The 24,906-nt window shown below is 42.5% G+C and overlaps 1 protein-coding gene across 1 annotated transcript in view; it reads left to right on the top strand.

Annotated features, from left to right (window-relative positions):
* Positions 1 to 15,297, top strand: part of LOC129710536 (BTB/POZ domain-containing adapter for CUL3-mediated RhoA degradation protein 2) — a 33,848-nt gene extending 18,551 nt beyond the window's left edge. The window contains exons 3-7 of the mRNA XM_055657579.1: positions 2,272 to 2,441; positions 7,009 to 7,098; positions 7,186 to 7,238; positions 10,591 to 10,786; positions 13,846 to 15,297. Coding sequence (XP_055513554.1) covers positions 2,272 to 2,441; positions 7,009 to 7,098; positions 7,186 to 7,238; positions 10,591 to 10,786; positions 13,846 to 14,082 — 746 coding nt within the window. The 3' untranslated portion in view covers positions 14,083 to 15,297. The remainder of the gene's footprint in view (positions 1 to 2,271; positions 2,442 to 7,008; positions 7,099 to 7,185; positions 7,239 to 10,590; positions 10,787 to 13,845) is intronic.
* The last annotated feature ends 9,609 nt before the right edge of the window (positions 15,298 to 24,906 follow it).

Below are 24,906 nucleotides of genomic sequence, written 5' to 3'. Positions count from 1 at the left end.
TGGATCAGTAATATGCTGGACACAGCACATTTGGAAGAAATGAAAGTCCTCCTAATAGACAAACAAGACCTATTCTTAAGGAATTGGTCCCCATTTATTGATTTTTTGGATTCATGTGGTGACATAGTATCATGAAAACTAACAGGTTCAGGTATGGGTGAAAGATGATTTAGAATATTTAAAAAAAAATCATCTCACTGTGGCGATTGAACAATCTTCCTCCTGCTTTCCTTCTTCATTTATTCCTTCTCTTTCACTTTTTCTTTATCGGTTTTTCACCCACGCTCACTAATCTATTCTTCACTTTTCACAACCTCTTTTTCTTCTTTCCTTTCTCACTTCTCTCTTTTTTTAAAAAAAGGGTAGTTGTACAGAGAATGTAATATGTTAACATCGTTTTTGTACCAATGCATTGTACTCACTTCTAATAAATAAAATATAAAAAAAATATATATAAATTTCCATTGCAGCACATGGATACTTAATGATACAAATTGTACAGATTGCTAGCAGAGAGGAATACTTTCTTTGGGTGATGATAAGGTTAGAGACAAGTCAAGGCTACAGATTTAAATTGTGAAATTTAGGTGAAGAGCCAAGGCCCATGTTACCCCTTAAAAGCTGAAGAGTGGGTAAGGCTTCTGACCCAACATGTCACCACGTTTTCTCCAGAGATGCTGCCTGACCCACTGAGTTACACCAGCACTTTGTACCTATCTTCGGTGTAAAATAACATCATCAGTTTCTTCCTACACATATCAAATCAAATTATATTCAGCTGATGCAAAGCTTGGTGATTCTTCAAGTCTGCACATGTAACCTGCTTCCATTTTGTTTCTATGTTTGTTTGATAAACAGCTATCCCTCAGTGTTCCACACTGACCTTGTGAATGAAAGGCAACTTTTAACTATACAGATATCTTTAAAATCAACCATTCTGAAGGTTATGGATCTATCCCTATTCCAGCTTTTCTTAAATTAAGTGCATGAGCTAAGCAGTATAAAGAGATGACCTTTGCAATTTAATTGTGAATACTGTATAGATTTTTAGTTATCGTGTTGTGTAGGAAGGAACAGCAGATGCTGGTTTAAACCGAAGATAGACACAAAATGCTGGAGTAAATCAGCGGGACCGACAGCATCTCTGGATAGAAGGAATGGCCGATGTTTCGGGTAGAACCTGAAACGTCGCCCATTCCTTCTCTCCGGAGATGCTGCCTGACCCGCTGATTTACTCCAGCATTTTGTGTCTCTCTTTAGTCACCATGATGTCTTTTAAAGCAAGGCTTTTAATGGTACATATCATATTCCAAATAATTAATTTGCCAGCTTGGTAGGAATATCAAAGCACCTGATGCTATCCATCTCCCATTTTAGTTAGAAGAGGCCTCACCAGATAATGAAATGACACTGGACTGATTGATTGATTGATAAATCATCAACTATTATCCAGTCACCGAGCTGGACATTTTAAGCGATGTCTCGTAAAATAGCATTGAATTTTGTTTCCGTCTTCCTCTGGGAACGACAGAGTATGACAGGCCAAGTCTCTTTAAAGTTTCAAATCGTATTCAGCGACGGTTCATGAGCAGTGCTAGCAAGGATTATTTACAACTGGTGTGAAATTAGATTGCTCACAATGTCAAAAATGGAATAGGTCAGTTGTGGAGTAGGAGGAAGGGCGGTGACGTTGACAAAAAATCAATTGATTTTACAGTATTTACAATTAAAATACAAAGGTCATCTCTTTATACTGCTTAGCTCATGCACTATATTAACAGGAAAGTTCTCCACAATCTCCACACAGACAGCCGAGGTCAGGCTCAAATCTGTGTCTCTGGCACCGTAGGGCAGCAGCTCTACCAGCTGTGCTGCTGTGCCAGCCAGATGTGAAAGTCCTGCCAGCTGAGCCGTTGCCTTTGAAGGAATAAAGAATAAATACAAATATCGATGGAACTATGGAAATATCTTGTCAATAAAGACAGTCAAGCAATGTAGCACGTGCTATGAAATGGTATAGGTTTGCTTTAACTGCAGTTGAGGGTTGTGGAAAACTATGGGGATCAGTAATTAACTGGGATTAATTGTATGGAGCCAAGCAAATTGTACTTGAATGGATTGAGTAGCCTTTTATCGATAACAATGTTCTTGCACTTAAGTATTACGGGTGGCGATCTCTCGATTTCTCTTATGTAAAGAAAAATTGGGTTGAAAGGCATCCTAGTTTAAATAATGGTCCTTTAACATGATATTTGGTATTTTTCCGAACAGGTTGGATTCTTATTGACCGCTGCGGGAAACATTTTGGCACAGTTTTGAACTACCTGAGGGATGATTCTATTATTCTTCCGAAGAGTAAGCGGGAAATAAAGGAACTGTTGGCAGAGGCCAAATATTACCTCATTCAAGGCTTAGTCGATGTCTGTCAGACAGCATTACAGGTAATTTACAGATGCTATCCTTTAACTTTTATTGCTAAATATAATTTAGCAATCTTTGTTCTCTCTCTCTGTGGATGCATTATAATATGTATTGAAAATTAGTTTTGTGCTATAATAGCTCCATCTGTAAAGTCTGCACCGGTACCAAATTCAAAATAAAAGCTATATTGTGACTTCATGTACGATGAAGCTTCTGCTGGCATAAGAGCAGACCAGCCCCTTGTGTTCACAGAACTATGAGTACCACATCTCTGGGATTTTTGTTTGTGCTCCACACATTTGCCATCTTACAACTTCAGCAAAAATCACCATAGAAACATAGAAAATAGGTGCAGGAGCAGGCCATTTGGCCCTTCGAGCCTGCACCGCCATTCAATATGATCATGGCTGATCATCCAACTCTGGATACTTTCCTGTACCTGCCTTCTCTCCATACCCCCTGATCCCTTTAGCCACAAGGGCCACATCTAACTCCCTCTTAAATATAGCCAATGAATTGGCTTCAACTACCTTCTGTGGCAGAGAATTCCAGAGATTCACCAATCTCTGTGTGAAAAAATGTTTTTCTCATCTCGGTCCTAAAAGATTTCCCCCTTATCCTTAAACTGTGACCCCTTGTTCTGGACTTCCCCAACATCGGCAACAATCTTCCTGCATGTAGCCTGTCCAACCCATTAAGAATTTTGTACGTTTCTATAAGATCCCCCCTCAATCTTCTAAATTCTAGCGAGTACAAACCGAGTCTATCCAGTCTTTCTTCATATAAAAGTCCTGACATCCCAGGAGTCAATCTGGTGAACCTTCTCTGTACTCCCTCTATGGCAAGAATGTCTTTCCTCAGATTAGGAGACCAAAATTGTACGCAATACTCCAGGTGTGGTCTCATCAAGACCCTGTACAACTGCAGTAGAATCTCCCTGCTCCTATACTCAATCCTATCCTATATCCTTTTGCTATGATGGGACTGTCGAGAAGGGCGCAACCTTGGTTTGCTTAGGATTTTCAGCTGATGGAAAGTGAATGAAGGCGTTTGAACTGAACTATCCAACTAAGCTACAGACAGTCAAGAGTGTTTTATTGTCATATATCCCGAAACAGAGCAATGAAATTCTAACTTGCCGCGGCTCTACAGATATGTAAACGTGTTGCTCCGTAAATCCTGTAATAAACAACTAAAAATGTTCAATATATATATTTTAAAAAACAGACAAATAAATAGACAATAGTAGTGCAAAATCAAAAATAATGTCCCCAAGTCTCCGGAGCCTATTTGTAGTGTTTTATTGCGTTTTTTAGCCTGATGGTTGTAGGAAGAAGCTGCTCCTGAACCTGGACCTGTTAGTTTTCAAGCTCCCACACCTTCTACCGATGGCAGGAGAGAAATTAGCGTATGGCCAGGGTGGGGTGGATCCCTGATGATGCTGGCTGCCTTTTTGAGGCAGTGATTCTTGTAGATCCCTTCAATAGTGGGGAGGTCAGTACCTGTGATGGACTGCGCAGTGTTCACCACTTTTCCAAAGCTCCCAGGTGAAATAACATTAAACCATTGTGAACTCTAAACATCTTGTTAGAAGCTTCTGCTTTTCACCCCCCTCCCCTTCCCCAACCTGTATCCACCTATAACTTGCCAGGCTTTGTCGGGGTCCTCCACTCTTCCAGCTTTCTTCACCCTTCCTTCCCCTGTCCCCTTCCCCTTCCTCACCACAATCAGACTGAAGGGTCCCGATGCGAACCGTCAGCTATCCATGATCTCCGGAGTTGCCGCATAACCTGCTGAGTTACTCCAGCATTTTGTGTCTTTTTTTGTAAACCAGCATCTGCAGTTCCTTGTTGCTGCATTAAATTGTTTTGCAAAACACATGCCGATTTCTGCACAGAGTGGTAGTTGTTTGGTATGCAAGTTGCTGAGGAAGTGGGAGAGGCAGGTTAAATCAGTGCTTAAGAGGCATTTAGACAGACGCAAACAGGCTAGGAATAGAGATATGGACTAGGTGCAGGTAGGTAGAACTAGTTAGATTGGCATAATGGTCAGCGCAAACATGGCGGGCCAAAGCATCTGTTCCTGTGCTGCACTGTTTCATCTTCCAATACGTGGCGGTACAGCAGTACCAGAGACCCAGGTTCGATCCTGATCTGTCCGTACAGAGTTTGGCCGTTCTCCCTGTGCTTGCCTGGGTTTTTCCCACGTGCTCTGGTTTCCTCACACACTCGAAAAAGGTACAGGTTTGTAGATTAATTGGCTTTGGTAAAAAAAATTGTAAATTGTCCCTAGTGTGTAGGATAGTGCTAGTGTATGGGGATCGCTGGTTGGCACTGATTTGGTGGGCCGAAGGGCCTGTTTCCGTGTTGTATCTCTAGAATTAAAACCTAAAAAAATCTAAATGGAAAATGCCAAATTAGATCATTACACTGGGAAAGCTAATATCAGATTGCATCTCTAGTACGTACCTTAGAATTTGGTATATCTCTGAATAAATCTCTATGAAATCTACAACAAAACAATGGTCGAGGTGGTGCAGTAACTTCTTGAAGCTTGGGTTACCAAAATGGAGGTGGGATCAAATCCCTCCAAGGCAGGTGGGGGAATATATATTCAGTTTCAGCAAATAAACATTTTGTTAGCAGCACTCGGGAAAGAGATCTGCCATTGTTGCCACCTCTGGTCTGCGTGAGATTTCAGACGCAGTGTGGTTGAATATTCACTTCCCTCCAAAACTGCTGATCAAGCCACTTGGTCAGGGACGCTTAGGAAATAAGCAGTAATTGTTGGCCTTGAGTGATGCCCCTACATCCTGCAAATACATGAATTTCTTGGAAGAAAATTCATAGCAGGATGCAACTGTTGCAAAAAGTAAACAAAAAGAAGGCAAAATAGCAAGCAGTTATATTGTAATTTCTTTTGGCTTTACAAATCCGTAGATCGTCACTAAGACTCAGAACTGATGATTAATACTCAGTACATCAGTACTACTCAGTACTCAATAGTACTCGGTACTGAGTTTAGTACTGAGCAGTGATTAGAATATGAAAACAGGGATGTAATGCTGAGGTAATGCTAAGACACTGATCATAGAAACATAGAAAATAGGTGCACGAGTAGGCCATTCTGCCCTTCGAGCCTGCACCTCCATTCAATATGATCATGGCTGATCATCCAACTTAGTATCCCGTACCTGCCTTCTCTCCATACCCCCTGATCCCTTTAGCCACAAGGGCCACATCTAACTCCCTCTTAAATATAGCCAATGAACTGGCCTCAACTACATTCTATGGCAGAGAATTCCAGAGATTCACCACTCGCTGTGTAAAAAATGTTTTTCTCATCTCAGTCCTAAAAGATTTCCCCTTTATCCTTAAACTGTGACCCCTTGTTCTGGACTTCCCCAACATCAGGAACAATCTTCCTGCATCTAGCCTGTCCAACCCCTTAAGAATTTTGTAAGTTTCTATAAGATCTCCCCTCAATCTTCTAAATTCTAGCGAGTACAAGCCGAGTCTATCCAGTCTTTCTTCATATGAAAGTCCTGACATCCCAGGAGTCTGACATCAGTCTGGTGAACCTTCTCTGTACACCCTGTATGGCAAGAATGTCATTCCTTAAATTAGGAGACCAAAACTGTACACAATACTCCAGGTGTGGTCTCACCAAAACCCTGTACAACTGCAGTAGAACCTGATGATTAATACTCGCATTAGATCGCATTGACAGTATTGTGAGCAGTTATACCCCATATCTGAGGAAAGACGTGCTGGCATTGGAGAGGGTCCAAAGGAGGTTTATGAGAATGATCTCGGGGATGGTTGGGTTAAGGATGATGAGCTTTTGACAGCACTGGGCCACTACTCGCTGGAGTTTCAAAGGATGGGGGGGGGAACCCTCATTGAAACTTACCAAATAGTGAAAGGCCTGGACAAAGTGGATGTGGAGAGGATGTTTCCACTAGTGGGAGAGTGTGGTACCAGAGAACACAGCCTCGGAAGAAAAAGGACATAACTAGGAAGGATTTGAGGAGCAATGTCTTTAGTCTGTGGGTAGTGAATCTGTGGAATTCATTGCTGCACTTGGCTGTGGAGGCCAAGTCAATTGGATCTTTAAAGCAGTGATGGACATGTTCAAACTTAGTGAAGATGTCCAAGGTTATGGGGGGGAAGGCAAGAGAATGGGGTTGAGAGGGAAAGATATATCAGCCATGATCGAATGGTGGAGTAGACTCTGGGCTGCATGGCCTAATTCTGCTCCTGTAACTTAGAACTTAAGAACCTCTCATTTTAAACACGTTTGCTGAAAATTGTCAAGTTACAAATTTTGTTTGTGACTTGTGAAAGAAGGGGGTTGATGAATTGTTGTAGCTGGCAAAGCCTTCTGGCAACGAAACAGTGTTGCACCTCGCATGACCGAGGAATAAAACAATTCTTTTCACTCTCTTCCTTGTGCAGCTGGAATATTTTCCACGTTTGCTGTACTTGGCTGAAGTTAGATTGTGGTCGCCATAGCAACCTTGTCCTCACGAGGGCAAGGTTATTCATTGATGGCTTTCTTCACCTCTGAACTTTGATTTTCTTTCAGGACAAGAATGAGTGCTGTGAAGTAGCTTGCACGATCCCCATGATAACGTCTCCCAAGGAGGAAGAGAGACTAATTGAAAGTTGCGCTAAGGTCATACGACTATTGTGTATTTTATTGAATTACACATTTTGTTAGATTTTATTGCAGTTACTAATCAATTGTACTTTTTACCAACAGCCGGTGGTGAAGCTGCTACACAACAGGAGCAACAACAAGTATTCCTACACTAGGTACGATGATGTTTCTATTTCAGGTTGGGTTTGACAATGTTGGATTGCCTTATTGAGGTTCTTTTAAATTATTACTTTGACCTACATCGAACATTGTTAATGTTAATTAGATACTAACTAATAACAGCTTTCAGTGGGTCATTGGAAAGTGGCGAAAAAACAAAGTGATTCCGTGTAAGATTGAGTTGGCTCTTCTTTATCTTATCTTTTGAAAACATTTGTAGCAAAGACCAAGATAGACCACTCCTGCTAAATGCAATGGGCTGACGTGTAGTATGCAACGGAGCAGAACGTGGGCCTTTTTTCATCCATTTCAGTAACCTGACCCGACTCGCAGTGTAATCAACATTGCGGGGGAACAGTTTGTGTCAATAATGGACAACAGACAATAGGGGCAGGAGTAGGCCGTTCGGCCCTTCGAGCCAGCACCGCCCTTCAATGTGATCATGGCTGATCATCCCCAATCAGTACCCCGTTCTTGCCTTCTCCCCATATCCTCTGACTCCGCTATTTTTAAGAGCCCTATCTAGCTCTCTTGAAAGCATAAATTATAATTCTGAAAATGAGGAGAAGATTTTTACCAAATAGCTTTTATTTTTACGAGGATGTTTCCGTAACCGGCTTCCGTCTCCGCACTAGTATCTTTGCTCCGCTACGGGATCTTTGGTGCGGAGACGGTAGCTGGTTACGGAAATGGGGCCAAAAATTACCCATGAATCTGCCCATGAATTACCCATGAATCTGCCCACTACGTCTTTTTCGTCGAGTGATCTATCTTGCTTGCTATAGGATCTTTGATTTATAGTGCAACAAATTGGAAATGAAACTAGATGGCCTTTCGCAGGCAGTTAACTTTCTGTTTCTCGAGTAACACTGCATCTGCGTATCTGGCTACCAGTGCCCCGTTTTTACTAACCACTGAAGGTGTATCATGGAGAACTTTGGTAGCTCTGTTGAAAGTCAGTTAAATATTATAAACAACCTTTTCCCCAAGCTAATCTTATTTCTAGTTAACTTGGTGAATACCAATTTCGGCAGCACAGTGGCGTAGCACTAGTGCTGCCTTATAGCGCCAGAGACACACGTTTGATCCTGACTATGTTTGCTGTCTGTACGTTCTCCCTGTGACCACGTGGGTTTTCGCCGGGCGCTCCACTCTCCTCCCACACTCCAAAGACGAACAGATTTGTAAATTGTTCCTGGTGTCTGTAGAATGGTGTTAGTGTATGGGATGATTGCTGGTCAGTGCGGACTCAGCACTGTCTCTGCACTGTCTAAAGTAAATTAATACAGATGATTGCACCCAATTGTCAGGGTGAGAGAGTCAAGATTGTTTAATTGTCGTATGAAGTGACAATGGACCAATGAAATTCTTACTTGCAGCGGCATTGCAAGCCTGTAAACACAATACACTTAGATAAAATATAAAACAAAAATTCAATAAATCAATAACCACTATATTACTATAGAAAAACCCCTCTGTCCTTCATATAATCAAAGCAGTCCATTGAAGTTCACAGTTTAGTTTAGAGATACAGCGTTGAAATAGGCCAATCAGCCCACTGAATCTACACCGACCAGTGATCCCCGCACACTAGCACTATCCTACACACACTAGGGACAATTTGCATATATACCGCGCCAATTAACCTACAAACCTGTATGTTTTGGAGGGTGGGAGGAAACCGAAGATCTCTGAGAAAACCCATGCAGATCACGGGGAAACTTGCAAACTCCGCACAGACAGCACCCGTAGGGACCCAGATTGAACCTGGAACAGTGAAAAGTTTTGGATATAATGCAGTTCTTTTGTGATTTGTACCAAATCATGGGTTTGATGATCTGACAAATGAAGGACAAAGTCTCATTATGTCTACTGCTGCTTTTTTTTACATGGATGCAAATATCCATTTAACATCAATAACAGGCTATGTAAAATATGCTAGAGGATTCATTATTGTTAAACTAAAAGAACAGCACAAAAGTCATAGCTCTCTTTGTGAAAAATTGTGGTAGACAAAAAGCTGATCAATTTATTTGTAGGTTTTCCAAACAATGCCCTGCTAATTTATTTTTATTTTTGAAATGTATTGGTTGCAAGTGATCCCGTCTCATTGATAATTAAGTCCTAAATCAGAATGTCAAGATCTGTTTGGATCGATGGCTTGAGAGATATGCAAGCTGATTCAAATATTGATTTTGAACTTGGTATGTGGCCCAAGAGGTTCTTTGTTATGGGTTTGATCAGACCACAAATCTAAAGCTTGCATAGCCTATCGCTCAGCTTCAAACGAGTCTAAGGTTCACCGAAAACATTCTGAAAGCTCAAAATCTTTTTGGTTTAAATCTAAATTGGATTCATTGGAGGTGGTCTTGGAGGGGAGGATGCTCCATAAACTGCAGAGCATACTGGACAACACAGCTCACCCCCTCCATGACACTGGTCAAACTGAGGAACACCTTCAGCAACAGACTGGTTCCACCAAGATGCAGCACAGAACGCCACAAGAGATCCTTTTTCCCTGTGACTATCAAACTGTACAACTCCACCCCCTTCTGTCGTTGGGTAGACTGATTCCCCTTCCTCCAGCCCTGGACTTCCCACTCGTCACTTTAATTTCATGTATTTTGTTGTGTTTTTATGACAGTTGGCAGGCCATTTCCCCTCCTGGGATAAATACACTTCTATCCTATCGTATCGTAAATGAATATAAGTTTAGTTTATGTGTTAATGCACAGTCGACTTTATACATTTGCTCATTGTATTTTTTTTAACAAAATCAAACCATGATTCAAACATTTCGTAGAACATAGAACAGTACAACCGGGTACTAGCCCTTCGATCTACAATGTCTATACTGAACATGATGCCAAAAACCAGCTCTTTTTTTTCTTGCATGAACATTGTCCATTTCCCTCTGTTCCCTGCCTATCCATGTACCTACCTGACAATCTCATATATCGCACAAATGTATCTGACTACACCAGCATCCCCGGCAGCAAACTCCTAGCTGTGTTTAAAAAAAAAAAACGCACCCACGCATCGCCTTTAAACGCTGGCCCTCTCACCTTAAAGCGATGTCCTCTAGTATTTGATATTTCGATCCTGGGGGGAAAAGGTTGTGACTGTCTACCCCATCTATGCCGCTCATAATTTTACATACGTCTATCAGGTGAATGTTTCATTGAGTGTTTAGTTTTCTTTGTCAAAGAGCTGCAAAAATAGATTTGCTTTGGTGGTTGTGACAATGAAATATTCTCCATGCAAGAACTGGTGTCAAAGTATCAAAAAGCTTCATGCAACCACATCGGTATTATCACCAGCTATTTATATTTGGTTTGATTTACTCAGCAATTCTGATGACAATTTGTTGAAGAACGTGGAACTATTCGACAAGCTATCCTTGAGATTTAACGGAAGGGTGCTTTTTATGAAGGATGTCTTGGGAGATGAGATTTGCTGCTGGTCGTTTTACGGGAAGGGCCGCAAGCTCGCTGAGGTTTGCTGCACCTCCATTGTGTATGCAACCGAAAAGAAACAAACCAAGGTATGTGAAAAATAACCACTGTTTTACTTTACAGCGCGGAAACAGGCCCTTCAGTCCCCGCCGACCAGCGATCATCCCATGCACTAGCATTATCCCACACAACTAAGTTCTATTTACAATTTTTACCAAAGCCAATTACCTGTACATGTTTGAAGTGTTGGCGGAAACTGCAGCACTCGGGGCGGGGGGGGGGGGGGGGGTGGGGGGGAGCCCATGCGGTCACCGAGAGAACGTACAACCCCTGTACAGACAGCACTCTTAGTCAGGATTGAACCCGGGTCTCTGACACTGTGAGGTAGCATCTCTACTGCTACATCGCTGTGCCACATCTAGATGATATAATAATCTACCTTTTACCTTTTTTTTTGTCTGGTAATACAAAGTTGTTTGAAGTTGGTTAACCAGTTCCACAGTTCTAGCCAACAATCGGCCTGTCACGGAGCCTCCCCACCTGAGGTCATCTGTAGCCTGTTGTGCTGGACTTTTCTTACTTCCAATTCTCTCCTCCCCTCGCCCCCCCCTTGCAATGTCTGAAGAAGGGTCCTGACCTGAAACATCACCTATCCATTTTCTCCAGGGATGCTGCATTACCCGTTGAGTTACTCCAGCATTTTGTATTTATCTTTGATATAAACCACCATTTGCAGTTCCTGTATATTTCTATTTGAAGTTTGCTATGTTATGTCCTGATTGTCATGCTTTGATTTAATCCTGTCTTGTACCAATGATAGTTAAAGGGCATTTGTCCACTGAAATTAAATTATGTTGTGATCTGATTTTAATCCTGGAAGAAAAAGAAAAGTAAACATTATTCATCTATGATTGCGTGGGTTTTGTCCGGGTGCTCCGGTTTCCTCCCATATTCAAAAAACGTGCACGTTTGTAGGTAAATTGGCTTCTGTAAATTGTCTCTAGTGTGTGGGATGGAAAATTGGAATGATGTAGAACTAGTGTACGGGTGATCGATGGTCGGCACGGACTTGGTGGGCCGCTGGGCCTGTTTCCACGTTGTATCTCAAAACGAAACTAGTCATAAGGAATACGAGTAGGATTAGGCCATTCGGCCCATCAAGTCTACTCCGCCATTTAATCATGGCTGATCTATCTCTCCCTCCTAACCCCATTCTCCTACCTTCTCCCCATAACCTCTGACACCTGTACTAATCAAGAATCTATATCTCTGCCTTAAAAATATCTACTGACTAAACCTCCACAGCCTTCTGTGGCAAAGAATTCCACAGATCGCCACCCTCTGATTAAAGAAATTTCTCCTCATCTCTTTTCTAAAAGAAGGTCCATTAATTCTGAGACTGTGACCTCTAGTTCTAGACTCTCCCACTTGTGGAAACATCCCTCTCTGCATCCACGATTCACTTTCACGATTCTGTATGTTTCAATGAAGTCCCCCCTCATTCTTCTAAACTCCAGCGAGTACAGGCCCAATACTGGACCCTCTCCAGAGCTAGCACATCCTTCCTCAGATATGATGTCCAAAATTGCGCACAATATTCCAAAGGCGGCCTTACCGGCGCCTTATTGAGTCTCAACATTACGTCCCTGTTTTTTTATACAAGCCCTCTTGAAATAAAAGCTAGCATTGAGTTTGCTTTCTTTACTACCGATTCGGCATGTAGGTTAACTTTTTGGGAATCCAGCACCAACACCCCCAAGTCCCTTTGCACCTCCAATTTCTGGATTGTCATCCCATTTAGAAAATAGTCTACACCTTTATTCCTACTACCAAAATGCATAACTCCACACTTTGCTACACAAAATACCATGTGCCACATCTCTGCCTGCTCTCCCAACCTGTCCGAGTCCTTCCGCAGAGTCCCTGCTTTCTCTATACTACCTGCCCCTCCACCTATTTTCGTATCGTCTGCAAACTTGGCCACAAAGCCTTCAATTCCTTCGTCCAAATCATTAATATGCAACGTGAAGAGTAGTGGCCCCAGCACCGACCCCTGCGGAACTCCACTAGTCACTGGCAGCCAACCAGAAAAAGCCCCCTTTATTGCCACTTTTTGTCTTCTGCCATCCAGCCAACCTGCTATCCATGCTAGTATTTGCCCTTTGATACCGTGGGCTCTCATCGTCCTAAGTAGCCTAACGTGTGGCATCTTATCAAAGGCAAACATTGATGCAATTGGGATTATTCCTGAATGTCTCCAAGAGACTGGCCAAGTCAATAATTTTTCAAACATTTGGATTCAGGATTTGAGTATTTCTTTAGTGTTTTAAACAAAATTGTCTTGGGATTGGCATATCATGTAGGAAAATTTAAAGCAATTCACTCAATAGCTTGCTTCACCTGACACCTAGGTTAAACTCCAAGTCTAGTAGCTGATTTAAATGTATCCTCCTGCTGAATATCCAGACAGATTAATGTGGAATGTTTTGTCATCGTACTTGTATACATGAAAGGAAATTTAATTGAGTTTACTTTAGACATTCAGCATAGAAACTGGCCCTTCGACCCACCGTGTTTAAGAAGGAACTGCAGATGCTGGAAAATCGAAGGTACACAAAAATGCTGGAGAAACTCAGCGGGTGCAGCAGCATCTATGGAGTGAAGGAAATAGGCAACGTTTCGGGCCGAAACCTTTGGTTTCGGCCCGAAACCTTGCCTATTTCCTTCGCTCCATAGATGCTGCTGCACCCGCTGAGTTTCTCCAGCATATTTATGTACCTTCGACCCATCATGTCCATCTCGATACTATTTCTCCCTGTCACCTCATGGGTCTATGTTATCCCACTTTCTCATCCACTCCCAACACATTGTGGACAATTTTACACCAGCCAATTAACCTACAAACCTGTACGTCTTTGGGATGTGGGAGGGAACCGGAGCACCCGGAGAAAATCCATGCGGTCGCAGGGAGGACGTGCAAACTCCACACAGACAGCACCCGAGGGCAAGATCGATCCTGGGCGCCTGCCGTTCTTAGGCAGTGGCTCTACAGTTGCGTCTCTGTGCTGCCACTGTGACACAAAGAATGTGCCACATTCTCCAGTTGAAAGTCTGCTCCTATTGTCTGATTTCTCTTTTAATTGTGCAGGTTGAATTTCCTGAAGCAAGAATTTACGAAGAGACATTGAATGTCTTGCTTTATGAAACGCCACGTGTACCCGATAACTCACTGTTGGAAGCCACTAGTCGAACGTCTGCTCAAGGGTCACACAGTGAAGACGAGGAGGCATTGGAAGTTAGGGATCGTGTGCGTAGAATACACGTGAAAAGGTACAGCTCGTATGATGACAGACCACTCGGACACCAGGCTGCGTACAGAGACTAAACCCGTACCGGATTCTTGGGAATGGCGATATTTACATTTTTTTTTTTTTTAAATTGTGTGCTTATGGTCACCATGGTGCAGGATGATAACTGACTGGCAGATGGGAAACCTCCGTATTTGTTGTATATTAATTTTCACTTTTCTGTAAAACAAGCCTCGAAATACATCTCAAAACTTGTGTATGAATTTCCCTTCATTATGGATGATCCTTCTATTGATGCTTGGTATGTCCAGAAATCTGAAATCCAAAGTAATGTGATGTGGTTCTGCACCTGAATAGCGTGAGGCAGTGGGAGTTTGTACCCTTGCCATTGAATGGTCATCATCTTGTGACCATGTCATTTGACAGAGAGGGGACAAAATTTCCGCCACTCCCAGGAGGTTGCTGCACGTTTGCTTGAACCTGCGGAGGCCCGTGATCACGTGGCCTCCCGTTTCCGCCACTGTTTGATTCTGGCTATGTTTCACAGGGAAGTCCGCATGTGCACCTGAGCTGAGATATCTGCTGATTCCACACTTTGTTCCCATTCCTGCTTTGTGTTTGTCAGTATTGTATCACGTTTACTTCCAGCGCCATTGAGGAAGAGTTGACCTGGACCCTTGGAGTGTTTCAGTCAAAAGCTGCTGTCTGTGAAGCACTCCTTTTTTGGGGATATGAATTAGAGAGAAGGCGATGCGTAATTTTCATTTCTTACTGCATCTCTCTCCAAGTATTCTTTCAAATCAATGGCCATTGCAAATGAATATTTTAGACGCAATGTGTTTTAGTGCAGTTAACATCATTTGGGACTGAATTGTATTCACAAGCATTAGGATTAATATTAAAACATTCCACCTTTGTTACAAGCCTGCCAAATGTGGCAGCGTATTTGTGGTGAAACATTTTACATGTTTTTAATGCAATTTGTTCAGATTTCTTTTGTTAATGTGCAGCATGGGATGATGATGATTAACATTTCCACCTTTAATATAATGGTAGCACAGGTATTTGTCGGTGACATATTTTGACTGGACTGCAATGTTACAATGTTAAATTTCTGTTTGTGTATTTATGTACCCGTTGTGTTTTTCTGGACTGGGATGCTTAAAATTATTTTGTACCAATTTGGGCAGAATAGTGATGTGTCTAACATTTGCCTGAAGTAAACCTTCAGTTTGTTTTACTAATGTAATTTGACTGAAATCGTATTAAAATAACATGCAACATCAAGCAAACGAAGGTTTGACTTTCAACCAGAAAAGCTTTCAGTTAGTGTTTGGTAATAACCAGTTAATTTATTATGGAATCCTTCCATTAAGCCGACCCAATATCGGGTAATTTGCAGTGAGTTCTTTTTCAATCCCCTCTCCTATCTTTCCACAGGGTGGCACAGTGTTACAGTGGTACAGTTGCTGCCACGCAGCACCAGAGATCTGGGTTCGATCCTGACCTCGGGTGCTGACACTGGAGTTTACACATTCTCCCAGGGTTTTCTCCGGGTGTTCCAGTTTCCTCCCAAGTCTCAAAGATGTGCAGGTTTGTAGGTTCATTGACTCTGTAGGTTGCCCCTAGTGTGTAGGGGAGTGGATGAAAAAGTTGGATTATATAGATCTAATGTGAACGCATGATTGATGGTTGGCATGGACTCGGTAGGCCGAAGGGCCTGTTTCCATGCTGTACCTATAAACTAAACTAAACACTCCCCTATATCACACCACCTGCTGTCCCAATGATAGAGGTCGGTGACTAAATCTTGGGTGAGCAGGGGATTGTGAAAAAAAACTTCCTGCCGATGGAACATTTAGGAGAAAGTCAGTGTGCCAAAAATACTCAAATATCTTTTACTGTTCAGGCGATGAAGATTATGTTGAGATTTTTTCCCTTTCAGTTTTGATCTCAGTTGCACTAGGGGTTTGGGTGAGATTATCACTACTGCAGGATAAAACATCTCGTTACAATGTTTTTTCCCCATCAGAAAATAAGGCACCCACAGGAATCATCTATTGTGCGGCTGAATCATGATTGTACTGAAATCTGGACGTGTGAAAGTTAACAGCAAGAACCGTGATAGTCACGATGTGGTTTTACATTGAGCTATTTTTCCCAGATAAGTACAGAAGTGAGTTCTGCTCAGGGAACCACAGCACCAATGATGTCTATAAAAGATCACCAAAATGGCCCTGCGATGCATCTTAGTAACACTGTCCAGGTGTTTTTACTTCTAGATGCAGGTCTTGCCCAAAGGGCTAGAATCATTCCTAAACTGAACAACCATGTCCACAACAGCAGCAAGATCTCCACTGTAAATGATTGTGTTTGGAGTCTTGGTTCCCTTCCTGGAAGCATCTTTAAACCTGGATTCTATAGATACAACCAGTCCTTCATTAGCATGAGGATTTCCAAAGCATGATTGTGCCAATTAATCCTTGTTTTCCATGCCAAGACAGCTCGCTGATGCATGACCCAATGATTTATTTGCGAGCCAACACCTCTGAGACAATGGCTTATCATGCTAGCAGCACCGTGACTCAGCTGGTATAGCCCCTGCCTGACGGTGCCAGAGGCCCAGGTTTGATCATGATCTTGCCTGCTATCTGTGTGGCGTTTGCACCTTCTCCCTATGTTGGTTTCCTCCGGGTGCTCTGGTTTCCTCTTACATCCCAAACACGTGCAGATTGGTACATTAATTGGCCTCTGTTAATTTCCTAAGTCAGCAAGGAGTGGATGAGAAATGTGGATAACATAGAACGAATGTGGGTGGGTGATCGATGGTCGGCATGGACTCAGTGGGCCGAAGTACCTGTTTCCATGCAATCAAGGAAAAATCTGCGCATGACCAGTCTAGCCAAGATGGTACCATTTTTTTTTTGCAGGATACTTGTACAATATAGCAAACATGAAGGGTCCCGAATTGCAACGTTGCCCATCCTTTTTCTCCAGAGATGCTGCCTGACCCGCTGACTTACTGCAGCGTTTTGTCTATCTTAGATGGAAACCAGCATCTGCAGTTCTTTGTTCTCTGCTATTTATTTTGACTATTTAAGAGATCACCTACATGTTAAAACACCACCACCAGCACGACAAGCTAGAAGTGAAATAAAATCAATGAAAAAAATAAAATTGAAATCTAGACCCACCCCCTATAAGTACTGAGCCAAGAAAGACTATCCTGGTTGGTTGTATTAATATCTACTACATCTGATGTGTTGATGTCAAATAAACTAAAGGAACATATTTGTTACAAAAGTTAAAATTATATGAAAAGTTTAGAAAAAAACAGTCACCACACAACTGAACAGAATAAACTATTAAAGTTGGCCATAAAATAAATCTCAATTTTGCCTAGACACCTCAAGGCAAATGATTCCCTAATTTTCAGTGATAAATCAGTTCCAGCAGATATGAATGACATTGCCGTTTACCCCAAGCTTTTGATTGATGGCAATTGGGGTCTGGGTTTCCAATTTTGGAATTACCAGACCACCTTCATTGACTATAAAATATAGAAATCTAGTATCAACACAGGGCAGCAAGTGTAGAAACCTCCCAAGTTTTTCCCCCAAATTACTTCAAGTTTATTTTGAGTTATTTTGCAAACCATAATTCATTAAAACATTTTTTTTTTAATTTACAGCTTTTGAGTGGATTTGTGCCCGGCTCTGTGGAAATTAGTAGACCGACTTGCTAACTTGTAATAAAATCCTCACTATAAACCCCAGTCCGTGGGTCAAGCCTTGTTTCTAGGTACTTCTCATAAGAACACTAAGGCAACATCTCTGAAGGACATGGATAGCAACGCTTTGAGTCGGGATCCTTATTCAGACTGACTAGTTGCGCCACTGTGGTGCCCTTGAAAAGAATTTAAGAAGGAACTGCAGATGCTGGAAAATCGAAGGCACACAAAAATGCTGGAGAAACTCAGCGGGTGCAGCAGCATCTATGGAGCGAAGGAGATAGGCAACGTTTCGTCCTGAAACGTTGCCTATCTCCTTCGCTCCATAGATGCTGCTGCACCCGCTGAGTTTCTCCAGCATTTTTGTGTACCCTTGAAAAGAATGTTCTTTGAAAGAATTTTATAATTAGAAGCAAAGACCTTCTGCTATGGGCAGTGAAATGACTCGGTATAAATTGTGCAGCCCCAAAATGGCTCAAAAACATTATCAATTCAGATATAGAGTCATGCTGCGCTGAGGTAGGCCCTTTGGCCCAACTCGTCCATGCTGACCAAGCTGCCCCATCTAAGCAAGCCCCATTTGGCCCATATCTCTCTAAACCTTTCCTATCCCTGTATCTGTCCAAGTGTCTTTTAAATATTGCTATTGCACCTGCCTCAACTACCTTCTCTGCCAGCTCATTCCATAAACCCATCACCCTCTTGAGTGGAGAAAGGTGTCTTTCAGCTTCCTATTTAAATCTTTTCCCTCTCACCTTAAACCTGTGTCCCTGGGTAAAATAATCTGTACACTCACCCTGTCAATTCCCCATCATGATTATGTACCGCTTATGAGATCACCCCTGAGCCTCCTACACTCTAAGGAATTGTCCTAGCTTGCCCCAGCATCTCCCTATAGCTCAGGCGATCAAGTCCTGGCAACATTCTTGAATAAATATACTAATTAATTACCCCAGCATTGTCATTAAATGCAAATTGGAAACAGTTCAGCACAAAGCAAAGCCTTTTTTGTTCAAACATTTTGTCTGAATTATTATTTTTTGTTCCCGGCTTGACTGCAATTATCGATGAGTGATGACATACAAAACTGCGATTTGCGTGCATGTTTCCAAATCCACTTTTATTCATTAGCCAATTTGTACAACCCACATACTGCAGTGATTAAAATGCTGCTGGTAACAGTGGATTCTCATTTTAATTAAGATTTGAAATGGTTGGATTAACTCTGATGAGGGGGGAGGGCAGGGGGAGAAAAATCAAGTTCTGTTGGTTAACTAACAAACTGGAATACTCACTTGCAAAACAGAATCTGTAAATAAATTTGCTTTTAACACTGTGGTGGTTTGTTTATTTTCCACAATTTTGTTGTGTCACACATATTTCAAACTGAAGCAGTGCTACCTGAGGTATAACTCATTAGAAGTGTATCCTGGGCAGAACGGTGTTGCTCCTTTTTAAATGTTATGAAACAAAAATGTTTGCCAAACTTAATAAAATTTGTGATGGTTATTGTTATGTGTGTGCTGTTTTTTTTAACGCATTGTGATAGTACATGTTGTATGCATTTTATATTTGAACAGTTTGCAGTAGTACAATTATTGCCCTTGAGAATCAGTTTAAATGGAAAACAGCAAAAAATCAACCTTAGGAAGAGTGTGTAAGAGAAACCAAGTGTTGACGCAGTGTGTTCAAAAATAAATGATGGGTAAGGAAACGATATGTAATGGCAACTAATGAGCAGTTCATTCTTATTGACAATAAGATCATGAGTCAAGAGTGTTTAATTGTCATATGTACCGATAACTAAACAATGGAATTCGTACACAACAGGTCTGTTAGAACACAGTGCTCGTAGATAATACAATAAACAATAACATCTTAAATAAATGAAAAGAAAATAATATTAGTGTGCTGGAGCAAATGGAAGCCACATGAAGTTGGTGTTCAAAGTAACGGGCGATTTATTAAAACTGGTGCACACCAGGAGACCAGTCAAAGCGGATGTGAGGGTGACTTTGGTACAGCTTTTACATTCTCTGCTGACAGGATTACGTAGAAACTTGATTAACAGTAAAACCAGGTCTTGATTACAGAATGGAGGTAACTGAAAGACTTAATTAGGTAACAAACTAGATTGCAGAATAAAATGATTATCCACAAGTCTAACATAGTTGACAGTAGATCCAATTTTATGTTACAATGATGGGTGCACACTATTACATAATCAATGACGTTCCTGAAATTTTTGTGTCGTCACCACTGCATTCCATGTCTCTACTTAGCAGAGGGCCTATTCACTGGATGAATTTAAAAGATAGAGCTCTAGGGGCTAGCGGAATCGATGGATATGGGGAGAAGGCAGGCACGGGTTACTGATTGTGGATGATCAGCCATGATCACAATGAATGACGGTACAGGCTCGAACAGCCAAAAGGCCTCGTCCTGCACCTATTTTCTATGTTTACTTATATACTTTGTGGTTCCCGATCACCACATTAGTACAATTCACACCCCTATTTACTATTATCATTCTCTCCATTCTTTCCCCTAAAACATAGTGCAAACATTCTTCGTGCAACCAACACTATTCATCGCTTAGATGATGATTGTTGTGACCTGGGTTCGATCCTGACATCAGGTGATTGACTGTGTGAAGTTTGCACGTTCTTTTTGTGATCACGAGGGTTTCCTCCGGGTGCTCAGGTTTCCTCCCACATCAAAAAGACATATGGAGATTGAAGGTTAATTAGCCTCTGTAATTTGCACCAAGTGTGTTGGGAGTGGAGGAGAAACTAGGATAACATAGAACAAATGTGAATGGGTGATCGATGGGCAACATGGACCCAGGGCCGAATCGCCTGTTTCCATGCTCAACTAAACACAACCCATTGCATTCTCGACCTTCTGTAAGTAGGACGAATAACTGCCATAAGTAACTAGCTGGTCAAGAAGAAAGTCCATGTTTATTAATCATGTTTGTGAGGAGGGAATGGAAGTTCATTGGAGAGACCTTACATCTGTTTGTTAGTGTCTACAATTTCTCAGTGTCTATAGCCTTAGTGAAGTATGACTCGGTTCATTTGTAGAGAGTTTGGAGAAATGCTCATTTGACATTGCAAGTAATGTATACCAAAAGGTTAAATAAATCACACTCGTGAATAATTAGATTTGGGGCTAAACAGCTGAATTTGGCAACGTATTTGAAATGCACTCTGGCTAAAGTAGTGCACATCACTGCCAAGGTGAGGACAGTTATTCTGTATGATAATCACAGCAGCACTGTAATAGCTTGTAGTGGTGCAGCTGGTAGAGCTGCTGCCTCACAACACTGTAGACCAGGTTCGATCCTGACCTTGGGCACTATCTGTGTAGAGTTTGCATGCTCTCCCTATAAACGGGTGGGTTTCCTCAGGGAGCTCCAGTTTCCTCCCACATCCCAAAGACGTGGGTTTTGTAGGTTAATTGGCCCTCTGCAAATTGCCCCTGTTGTATAGGGAGTGGATGGGAAAGTGGAATAACCTAGAACTAATGTGAACGGCTGATCAAGGGTCAGCGTGGACTCGGTGGGCCGAAGGGCCTGTCTCTATGCTGTATCTTTCAATCAATAAGACACCGTGCTGAAGTAACTCAGCTGGTCAGGCAGCATCTCTGGAGAACATGGATTGATGACTTCAGGTCGGGACCGTTCTTCAGTCTGAGGTGGGTCCTGGCCTGAAATGTCATCTGTTCATGTTCACCAGAACCGCTGCCTGACCCGCTGAGTTACTCCAGCACTTTGTGTCCTTCTTTGTAAATCAACATCTGCAGTTCCTTGTTTCTCCATCAAAACTTACGATTATCCTCAATATTAGCTGGGATCAAATGTATCCTTGGAGGAGTTTCCAGAACTGAGGAGCAAGCTAAGATAGGAAATCAGTGGGGCAAAACGGGGCCAGGAGATAGCTTTGGCAAGTAGTATTAAGAATAATCCCAAGAGATTTTATGTACATTAAGGGAAAAGGGTAACGCTGTGCCCCACGCCTCCTTACTCTTGATCTCAGACAATTTCTCTCATCATCCAAGCTTCCTTACGCCCAAAATAGACACAAAACGCTGGAGTAACTCAGCGGGCCAGCCAGCATCTTTGGAGAGAAGGGATGGGTGACATTGCTTCCCACCTGCCTTGCCATTCACTCTATCCTTAACTCCTTAACTCACACATAATCTTTTCAGCTGGCCTTTGTTCACCCAGCTGCCAGTGAAATCCTCCTCATCTGTATCCACCCAACACTGGCCAGGCATTGTCCTGCCCATCCTTTCTCCCAGCTTTCTCCTCACCCCCCCCCCCCCTTCCTCTCCACTACAATCAGTCTGAATAAGGGTCCTATGGTTCTCCCCGTTCTCCAGAGATGCTGCCTGGCCCACTGGGTTACTCCAGCACTTTGTGTCTTTTCTTTGAGAACTGGCGTTTGCAGTTCCTCGTGTCTCATGGGGGAACTCAGAGGGTCTGGCAGCACCTGTGGATGGTAATGGAAAGAGCATTTTTCGTGGAGTCACAGGTTCAGCTGGAAATAATGAATGTGGTGATTTTAGGGCTTTGACTTTGACCTGGATCAACGAGGTGTCACTTCCAACTGAACTGAAGTGGCTTCATCAGCCTGAAGAAGGGTCCCGACCCGAAACGCCGCCTTATCCATGTTCTCCAGAGATGCTGAGTTTAAATCCCAGCACTCTGTGTCACTTCCAACGCTGGCCTGTGAGCAGCGCTATCCCTTTAACACGAGAGTCAAATCTTGTTACACAAAAAAAGCTGGAGAAACTCAGCGGGTGCAGCAGCATCTATGGAGCGAAGGAAATAGGCAACGTTGCCTATTTCCTTCGCTCCATAGATGCTGCTGCACCCGCTGAGTTTCTCCAGCTTTTTTGTGTAACCTTCGATTCTCCAGCATCTGCAGTTCCCTCTTAAAAACAGTCAAATCTTGTTCTCCCATTGACAAATAGAAGAAAATGTGGAGGAAACGGGACTTGGAGCCTTTTGTTCCTAAAGCATAACATTCGTATCTCTTCGAAGATAGACACAAGATGCTGGAGTCAAACTCAGTGGGAATGGGCAGCATCTCTGGAGAAAAGGAACAGGTGATATATCGGGTCGAGACACTTCTGCACACTCGCCTATTCCTTCTCTCTGCAGAGATGCTGCCTGACCCGCTGAGTTACTCCAGCTTTTTGTGTCTATCTTCGGTTTAAACCAGCATCTGCAGTTCCTTCCTGCACATTCTTAATTCCTCCTTTGTAGACAATGACCCCTCCAGCCCTGAACGCTGCCGCAGCGCCGTTTTATTAACCAAGTACAAATGATTCATAAAAGATGTGACACTTCCATCTGATTTCTCTTCAACACGTTGCACCCACAACGACTGCGGCTCTGGAACAAAAAGCGTCATTGGGAGGGGAAACGAGAACAGAAAGGGTGTTTGATTTTCCTAAGCGTTCTGGATGTTTGACGTTTATTGCTTCATTATTTTGCACGACTGTACCCGAAAATAGAATGTGTTAAGACCTATCAGTCAACCGCTGGATAGCGCTGGTGAATCATAAACCGTTAGATTATTAATGGTGATTCATAATTAACACGATGAAGCCAATTAAATGAATGGTATGGGCACGCAATTATTGTACTTTTTTTTTGTTTATTGTAAAAAGTAGGTAGGAACTGCAGGTGCTGGCTTGCACCGAAAAAAACCACAATGTGCTGGAGTAACTGCACTAGACACAATGTGCAGGTGTCTGCCTCCTTCAGACTATATATGTATAAATCAGAAACTGTAATATTTACAACATTTTTCAATTTAGAGCTGAACAACACGCACTAGGGGAATTCGGCCCGACTGTTCATGCTGTCCACATTCCCTGACCGAACTTGTCCCATTTAAATTCATAAGTCATCGGAGCAGAATTAGGTAATCTGACACATGGAGTCTACTGTGCCATTCAATCATGGCTGAATGATCTTTCCCTCTCACCCCCATTCTCCCGCCTTCCTCCCATTTTACCCCTGACACCCGTACTCATCCCCCTTAAAAATACCCAATGGTTTGGCCTCCACAGCCTTGTGTGGCAATGAATTCTGCAAATTCACCAACCCCCAAATAAGTTCCTCCTCGTCTCCTTTCTATATCGTCTCCTGGCTATTTTACCTGCCAACGAAACATATGTTTCTTATGTTTCTATGTTTCTATGATCAGCCATGATCATATTGAATGGCGGTGCAGGCTCGAAGGGCCGAATGGCCTACTCCTGCTCCTAATTTCTATGTTTCTATGTTTCTATAGGTACATCCTTTTATTCTGAGGCTGAGCGCTCTGGTCCTAGACTCTCCCATTTGCTTGTGCCAGGCCCAAACTCCTCCAAATCCATATATTTTGCATTTGTACCTGCCTCTGCCACCTCCTCTGGCAGCTGGTTCCATATATGCACCTCCCTCCATTTGCAGGTGCTGTCAGTAGCCGACTTGGGGCTACTGACTATCCCGCGGTCTAGGTTTAAGCCCAGGGGTGACTGTGCTTTTGCGGTTGCAGCAGCTAGACTGTGGAACAGCATCCCTCTCCTCATCAGAACTGCCCCCTCCATCGACTCCTTTAAGTCACGACTCAAAAACTATTACTAGTACTCCCTAGTGTTTTTGAGCCCCTCTGAGGGGCCGCTGCAAACAGTTTATGTATGTATTGTTAGGTCTGTCTACCGTTGTATGTATCAAATTAGTACCTGCACTGATGTGAAGCACTTTGGTCAACGTGAGTTGTTTTTAAATGTGCTATACAAATACATTTATTATTATTATTATTATTATTATTATTATTATTTGAAATAGTAGTCATTGAGCCTGTTCAAAATCTTTCGCCTCTTGTCTTTTAACATGCCCTCTCATTTCAGGCCCCCATACATGGGAAAAAGACTGTGGCAAGTCACCTTATCCTACGCCCATCCGGATTTCATATACCACTCGTTCAGCCTCCCGTGCTACAGTGTAAAAAGTCCCTGCCTCTCCATAGAACTCAAACCCTCCAGTCCCAGTTTTATTGCACCCTTTCCAGTTTGGTGATATGTTTAAGAAGCACGGGCCTGGTGGGCCAACGCTGTATCTCTGTACTAAACTGGAGCTAAAGAAGACCAATTCTACACACAATGCAGT

This window comes from Leucoraja erinacea, chromosome 28, assembly GCF_028641065.1.
Source record: "Leucoraja erinacea ecotype New England chromosome 28, Leri_hhj_1, whole genome shotgun sequence".
Classification (NCBI taxonomy): Eukaryota; Metazoa; Chordata; class Chondrichthyes; order Rajiformes; family Rajidae; genus Leucoraja; species Leucoraja erinaceus.
The sequence above is the reverse complement of the archived record's forward strand: the minus strand, read 5'-3'. Positions and strand labels throughout refer to the sequence as shown.